The sequence below is a fragment of the Berghia stephanieae genome, chromosome 4, assembly GCF_034508935.2.
Source record: "Berghia stephanieae isolate SIO BIC M18660-M18661 chromosome 4, UCSD_Bste_1.3, whole genome shotgun sequence".
In the NCBI taxonomy this organism is placed as follows: Eukaryota; Metazoa; Mollusca; class Gastropoda; order Nudibranchia; family Aeolidiidae; genus Berghia; species Berghia stephanieae.
In genome coordinates, this window is record NC_088363.1 from 22,995,893 (window position 1) to 23,004,189 (window position 8,297).

Below are 8,297 nucleotides of genomic sequence, written 5' to 3' on the forward strand. Positions count from 1 at the left end.
GTTGTGTATCCATAAAGGCCGAAAATGTCATTCTGAAGTCTTCTGCCCCACCCCATCACACAACGAATACTTCAGCATATGTCTCCTCAATATCAAAGTGTGATGAACCACTGTCTCCTGGGAGCAGTAACAATAATGACAGCAGTGTGACTGCTTCATCTGCACCATCACCATCTCTTTTGAGGATCAAGCAAGAAAATGCAGTGTCCCATGGATTGTTTCGCCACAGAATGTCATCTTTTTCACCTTCTCCACGAGCAGCATCTCCCTACAATAGCTTGTCCAGCTCTCTTTCTCCCTGGTCTGATGGTGATAGTGACTTCAACCAACTTTCCACTAATACTTTGGGCGTCCCGATGAAGAATAGGTCAAAGTGTGCCTCTGACTCGAGTCTTTATCTACCAAGAACAGTGCAGCCCTCTCTGAGCCCTAGTCTGGTAAGATAGCATTAAACATTATTGTCGCTCTTTACAGTTTGCAATTCTGGAAAGCTTTAATGATACACTAATGGTAGCCATTTTATATATAGAAACCTTGGTAGTTTGTTTCTTCTTGTTTATTTTATTTATTTATTAAATTCTTTTTTGCTTGTTTTTGTGGAGATTTTTTGTTTGTATTTTTTTGTTTTTTTGTTGGTTTAATGATTTCTCTAAATATGCAGTAACAATTTTTTCTTAGGCTTGGGTAGTGAAGGCGTGAAGGCACTTTTCCATAAAACTTCAAAACTACATCGAGCATAATAAAAATATTAGAAAAATCAAATCCAAAACTCTGCGGACATGAATTGTTTTGCTTTTTTTTTTGGTTTATCTAACTAACATACACATTTTAGATCTTGATCTCTTTGTGTTGATTGGCAAAAGTGATGGCAGAATTATATTTAAAAATAATAAAAAATAAAGTTTTTAAATTAAAAAATTTTTCCTCATTACTTTTAGACGTGATTATAAAAATGGTCTCCTATATCTTATTTCACAGTCTTCAAGTGCGTCTGCATCCCATGAGTCCATGCTAGTTGAATGTCGATGGAAATCCTGTAGCCAGACATTTACTTGCCAGAAATCCCTAGCCCAGCATGTCAATGACTACCACGTTCGTATTGAGAGACCTGATATTGACTTTCAATGCCATTGGCAGGGATGTTCTAGGCAAGGCAAAGGATTCAACGCCAGGTAGGGAACCTGACTTTAACTTAGCATTAGTCAAAAAGTCAGTCTTTGATTATCAACTTTTGAGTATGCGATTGCCTATCAAAAAAATCAATTGGTGATTATGAACTTTTATTTTGGGAGAAATACAGGACAAAATATTATAACTGCATGTTTGTTTATTGAATTAAATGTGATATAAAATCAAACAAGAGTAATTGAAAGGAAAACACACGATAACTAACATTTTTTTTTTAGTCATGTCATCATGAGAAAGTATGCAAATAAAAATATCAAAAGGTGCATAAAATGAATAGTTGTGTCCATTTCGATTGCTCTTCATATGCCTTATCATTTCCATCAGATATAAGATGTTGATCCACATCCGTACCCACACCAATGAGAAGCCTCACAAATGTGCTGTTTGTCGGAAATGCTTCTCTAGACTAGAAAACCTCAAGATACACATGAGATCTCACACTGGTAAGTGAAAGTAATTCCAAATAATAATAATAATACATAAATATGGCTGCCGTGAATGTGTGTGTCACTTCGAGTTTGTCAGTCTGTTTCTATTATCCAGTTAGTAATCTGCCTTCATGAATCTCTGTCTAGTGCAAGTGTTCTTAGCTTTAGAATGTCATCATGTGTGTTAAGGTGCTGAGGCAGTTGGATGTTTCCTTGTATTTTTGAAATCAGTTCTTATGTTTTGTTTCTAAATGTATGTGATATATTTTGAGATCTTGATTCAATGTTGTTGGAAGTGAAGTTGGTGTACACCCTCTGTATTTGGCTCCTTGTTTGAAGTAATCATCCATTGAGGTTTGTGCTGGAATATTTTCATCTCGCCGGAGGACGTGTCCGAACAATTTCCATCTTTGTTTCTTTATACGCATACTGACTTGTTGTACTCTGCATCTGTCATATACATCCTCATTACTGATTTTGTATGGCCAATGTACCCCAATAGCTCGTCTCAATTGTTTGCGATGAAGGGAGTCCAGGGTGTTCAAATTCTTTTTTGCAAGACCCCACGTACCACAGTTGTACATAAGGATTGGCAACACTAGCGCTTCGAAAAGGCGTATTCTTTTATTTTCATTAATGATGTTTACCCTGTTCCAAACGTTGTGTAGTTCTCTGAATGCAGTTTGATCTAGCCTTTTTCTCAGTTTGATGTCTTCATTCTCATTAATCAAGTTTCCAAGTTTTCTGACATTTTTCCATTCCGCCTGTTTCTTGCTAACCACTGTAATTTCTGTTTTGGATTTGTTGACCTTTAGATTCCAATGTCGCAGAGTATTTGATATTATTGGTATGTGCTGCTTCGCCAAGTCTGCTGTATCAAATATGATATCAACATCGTCTGTGTAAATCAGTTCGCGGGTAAGGATTTGAGGAATCAGGAGTTTTTGTCTTAATTCTTTTAGTGCTGCTTCCAAATATACGGTAAAAAGGATTGGGCTTAGATTGTCTCCTTGGGGAGTTCCCAGCGATGTTAAAAGTGAAACTGTTTCCGTACCAGATGTAAATGTAAGTGTAGTGTTTGCTAGCAGTGATCTTATTAGTCGGATATGATCTTTTTCGAGAAATGAATTTAGTACCTTCAAAAGTTTTGTCCTGCAGATTGTATCAAAGGCAGAGCTCATGTCAATGCCCAATGTAGTGAACTCTTCTTTGTATTTTTCAGTTCTGGTTTTCAACCACCTATGAGCCCGTTCAATGTCGCTGGTACTCCTATCTTTTCTGAATCCACTCTGTGTCGGAGACAGATATTCCTCCACCTTTGATCTTATTCTGTTGAGTGTTAATATGCTGAGCAGTTTTGTTAAGTGTTGAAAGAAGAACAATTGGTCTTAGATTTTCTAGTGGTCCTTTTTTCTTATTTGGCTTATTCAACAAAATTATTTACAGGAGCCAAGATCAAGATGTGTTTCATGTTCGAACATTCCATTAAACATATTAGCAATGCGACTACATGTGGTTCAGTTAGACATTTTAGCTCCTCTGCTTTGATGGTGTCAATTCCCTGGGCCTTATGATTGTTAAGTTGGTAAATAGCTGCACTAACCTCAAGATCGGTTATTATAGAAACAGCCCCAGACAGCATGAAAATATTCAAAGCTGTTAAAAACATTAAAAAGAAACAAAAAAGTCGTCTTATAATATCTGATGATGAGGGTAAAGTAATCTGTGATGACAAACAAATAATAGTTGCAAGATTTAAAAACTTCTTCGAGAATAAGTACAAAGGGTACCAACAGATAGAACCATTCGAATACCCCGTATCAAGACTGGAAGAATCAATCCCAGATGAAGGATAAATATTTTAGGGAGACAATGGTCTGAAAGATATAACTATGAAACAATAGTCAATTGCTATGTAGGCGTGATCATGTTTTGCCATTCATTACATTCCTCTACATCCTTTGGTTTCTTTCTTTTTCTATTCATTAATAGGACACACTTTATTATTTATTCATAAGTTATGCTTTTTTTCTAATACAGAGCTCTGTGATTGTAGATTTTGACCAGGGTAAGCAGTTGATTTCTATGATGAGAATAGGTTAAGCACTTCTGTTGTATTTTTATTTATATCACAAATTTAAGAAAATGTATCCCCATCTCAATTTTTTAATATATATTCTATAGGTGAGAAGCCTTATGCCTGTACTTTCCCAGGGTGTACCAAGGCCTACTCCAACTCCAGTGACCGTTTCAAGCATGTCAGAACCCACCAAGAAGAAAAACCTTACAAATGTAAGATGCCAGGTTGTCATAAACAATACACTGACCCAAGCTCTCTACGGAAACATGTCAGGACCCACAATCATGGCACTAAATGTAATCAGAGTTCTCTCCGACACGCTGCAGGTGGAGATAATGGAATTGAACAATCTGCGAATGACAAAGGAAGTTCAAACAAGGACGATTTGTCACCTCTCTCTCAAGCCTGCAGTGAACAGAGAATGGACATCCATGATGATTTTGACAAGGGACTTGAGATGGATCCAAACAATCATAGAAATCAAGGGTTAGAGGGAGTCAGGAGTCTTAATGATATGTCAGACATACAACAGAATATAGAGCTATACAGCAGTCTGGAAATGAAGAGTGGCATACAGAAATTTGGACAGATAGAGGATTACGTCAGAGAGGATTTTCATCCTACTGTATTTACAAGCGGCTCTGCCACTCCAAATCAAAAAATAGTCTCAGAAGAAATAATCAGGATGGGTGACACCCCAAGTAATCCAACAAGTAATTATAATGATGCTCATCAAGTTTCCTCAAATTCAAGACATCTGTGCTTGTCTCTGCCCAGTATTATTATTGAAGAGATTAACGAGTTCTCCAAATTTGCTTTCAATGGGAAAAGAGATGTTAATAGTGTTACATCTTCTCGAGAGAACAATGTTGTTGGACATTCCTTGGGGTTGAAGAGGAGAATTTCAGACGATAATGAAGAAGAGCAAAAGAAAAAGACTGTTGACAGTGGGGAAGATTTAGGAACGAATGTGAAAATTGTCAAAGAGGGCAATTTGGAACAAGACATTGTCAAGTCCTCCACTGCTTTCAACAGTATTTCCCTCTCTCATTACAAAGCTGCATCACCACCAGCACCATCATCATCATCACCTCCCAAACATTGGAAGAAAAGGAAGATTTTTGATGATCAAAAGCAACAAGAAGAGGAGAAAGAGAAAAGAGCGAAAGAAATGCAACAAGAACAGGAGGAGGAAAGTAAAGCAAAAGACAAACAACATGAGCAACATCAAAGTCTACAAGTTCTTGAAGAAGCAGCCAAGAGGAGAGAAGCATCGCTATTTGTTCCAGATTCCTCTGCTGATAAGGCAATAGATATGACATCCTTTTCAAGAGTTTCTTCTCCACCGCAAAATAACAACAACCACATCACATCTCATTTTTCACAACGGCAATCATTGTTGCCATCTTGTCATCGTACAACTTCCAACGACACATCCCCTTCAATTTCTGTCATTCCTTGTCAAGTTCTAGAATCAAAAGCCCCCTCAAATTCATCAATGCTGTCCTGTCTTACAACTTCACCCCTCATTTCCTCTGACTCCCTTCACAATCCCCTTCCACCTAACCATATCCCCCACTCTCCCCTCTCACTGTCCCCTCTCCCTCCTCATTCACTCTCTCTGCCTTACAGACCCACTTCACCAAATCAGCTACGTCACCTCCCTCTTCCTATCTCCCATTCTCGCCCATTTTTAACCCCACCTGCCCTATACATTAACCCAGAACTCCACTATCCTAGCTCCAAACACGAAAGAAGCTCAATCTCCCCTCTATCTCCACTGACGACGACAGCTGCTGCGGCTTCCATGCTCTTCCCAAAATCTCAAAAATCATACAGAGACATCTACTTCTCTCACTTATCTACCTTGATGGATTTATCACTGGCATCATCAAGACTAGATTCAATCTCTCACCACCCACTTCCCCACCACCTTCACCCTCTCTCCACCTTGGCCCTCTCTCCACCACACCATCATCACTCAATTGTCAACCCAGTCACCAACCTACCATGCCCTGTAGGCCTGTCAGTTTCACCAGTCTCAAGGACTCTCCTCTAATTATATCATTCTTTCAGAATTAATAAGCTCAGGTCTGTCCGTCCTAGGTTTATGAAGATTTCTTTTTGTAATTTGGATTGTTTATCAAATCATTCCAACTTGTCAGAGATATGTATTATACATTGGTCTTAGGTAATGCCAAGAATTATTTTATCTAATTCCTCGATAATGATATCATACTGTCTTCTCTTCTTTCCCCCTTCTGGAACGTCTTATTAATGCTATTGTTATCTGTGATATCGGAATCATCGCTGCATTATGATGAGGTGTATTGCTGTCATTCAATTTAAAAAAATCATATCTACAAAATAAAAGAGCTGTGATACTTTGTGGAAAAATTAAAACATACTTTTTGTCAATCATTAAAAAAAGATTATATTATACATAAATTATGTTGTTTTGCTTTACAATAAATATTAATTCATCTGCTTTTAAAGTGTAAGCAAGACAATCTTTCGAAAGAAGTGCCCTTCTAAATGGATTGTATAACAATGATATTTACAGCAATGCATTCATTTTATTCATATAATTTTGACAAGACAAGCATCAAGTAATAAATTGACTTTACAATTTTTAAAGTATACATTTAGCATGAACTCCTTTTCCTTAGCATCAAAAACATCATAATTGATTTTTTTTCTTGTCTTCCAGTCCTAAATACATTGCTTTTTAAATCATTGTCACTTCTTATCAATTTCAATGAAAAATGCATATTGAAATTAACAAAGCCAACTATGTGGCTGCTTATGGTTGAATTTTGTGAAAGATCTTTTTATAAAATTGATGTTAATTGCTTGAAATTTAATTTAATTTTATTTGTTTTCGAGAATCAGTTGGTGAATAACCCTTGGTCTTCTTGTATCTTTGCTGTACGTCCTAAGAAATGAATATCTTGTTTTTAATACATTTTCAAATTTGGTCTTGATAATGGTTTATGATACTTGCAACCATCTATGTTTACAACGAATTGTCAGAATTATAACTTTTTTTTTTATGAGGAAGTAGCAGTTTCCCTACATTAGAGCAAACTAATGAACAAGATCACTGGTTTGGTAAGGAGAAAGCAGTGTATGTCTAAAAATACAAAATGAGTCGTACTTTTTTCTCAATATTTATTGGCCAGTAATAAATGAACTTAAAGCATCACAAGTGCATAATGCTCCTGATAACAAAATCAAAACCAATTTTTATGTGATGTCTGTAGATCAGCTGGTTCAGAAAAGTATTACAGTAGATTTGATTTATCCATTCAATATTGTTGTGCGAATGAATATTGTTTAAAAAGCGGATTTGATTCAACCTGTCAATTTTAATGCAAGGGAATAATGTTTTTTTCTCTCTTGAATTGTTATCCATAAGTTGAACAAGTGCCATCTTCTATTTTTTAAAATGGGAAATTAAGGAACATACGACCCCTACTTGCATTGAAAAAAATGAGCTTATTCAATGTAAATCAGTAGAAAGAAACAATGATTTTTCTTTTTATTTTCTTATACTTTTTTTTTAACTCAGCAAATACTTTTAAAATTTACACATTTTGAAGATTATCAAATATTTTGATTAACATGACAAAAGTCGATTGTGACAGGCATCACTAAATGCGTTGAGTATGTGCATATATAGATAATACATGCTTTGATTTACTTTTATGTTTGAGCAACTTTGTGGGTTATGGGACATTGATTCATTAACATTTGCCTTTTTGGCTTTTTATCTCTTGAATGTTCTGCCAAACGATGGAAGGAGACATTTTACCCTCGTCCTTCCAGACATCAAAAAGTAACAAGTCTAGGAGATTCACAACTTTGGGTTTATTTTTATAATTTTACTTGTTTGTTTGTTTGTTTGTTTTTTTGTGGTTTTTGTTTGGTTGTTTGTTTGCTTTTGCTTTTTTTTGTTTTTTTTTTTGTTTTGTTTGGGGGGATGGTGTGTCTTGTTTTTATATTTAAAAAAAAAATTGGAATAAACTGTAATAAGAAAGAAAATAAGACAGATTTCTCTTTTAGAATGATTAGAACTTTGTTTTCGTCAAGCCACACTGAACTCACCAAGCTCAGTCATGTCTCTCCTACTATGAGAATAGTGATAAATCATTAACTTAATTTCTTATTTTATTTCTAACCCTTTTGTCTGTCATTTTGTTAATTGATACAGCCAGTCCATGAAGATCACATCGTCTCTTGGTTGTGGTTATAATGAATTCATCGAATGTAACAATTAGAAAAAAAAAAATTGTCAATAAGTCGTTGGCCATTTTCTTATCTCTCTTTTATTTTTATTTTGAATTATACATTTTGAATTATACTCATTACCTATCACTCAACTACAGTCTTCATCACGATATAATAACATTGTATAATATATAACATGTGATGCTTTATACAACTTTTAATGGCCTACTCATGAAATAGATGTGTTTTTAAAAATGATTTTGACAAAGCAAATCATGATTTGCTGAGAAAAGTTATTGTTGATAAATTATAATTTCAAGATGATAAATCATGCTTATATTGTTGGTTTATACATATCTGGATTTATTCCA

General features: G+C 35.4%; 1 protein-coding gene across 2 annotated transcripts in view; it reads left to right on the plus strand.

Annotated features, from left to right (window-relative positions):
- The window catches only part of LOC144970254 (uncharacterized), a 46,206-nt gene extending 38,466 nt beyond the window's left edge, over positions 1-7,740 (plus strand). For both annotated transcript variants that reach the window (XM_078909699.1, XM_078909698.1), the window contains exons 4-7: positions 1-437; positions 979-1,172; positions 1,513-1,631; positions 3,801-7,740. The exon at positions 1-437 is cut by the window's left edge and continues 1,038 nt beyond it. In XM_078909699.1, the coding sequence (XP_078765825.1) occupies positions 1-437; positions 979-1,172; positions 1,513-1,631; positions 3,801-5,755 (2,705 nt within the window). In that variant the 3' untranslated portion in view covers positions 5,756-7,740. The remainder of the gene's footprint in view (positions 438-978; positions 1,173-1,512; positions 1,632-3,800) is intronic.
- The last annotated feature ends 557 nt before the right edge of the window (positions 7,741-8,297 follow it).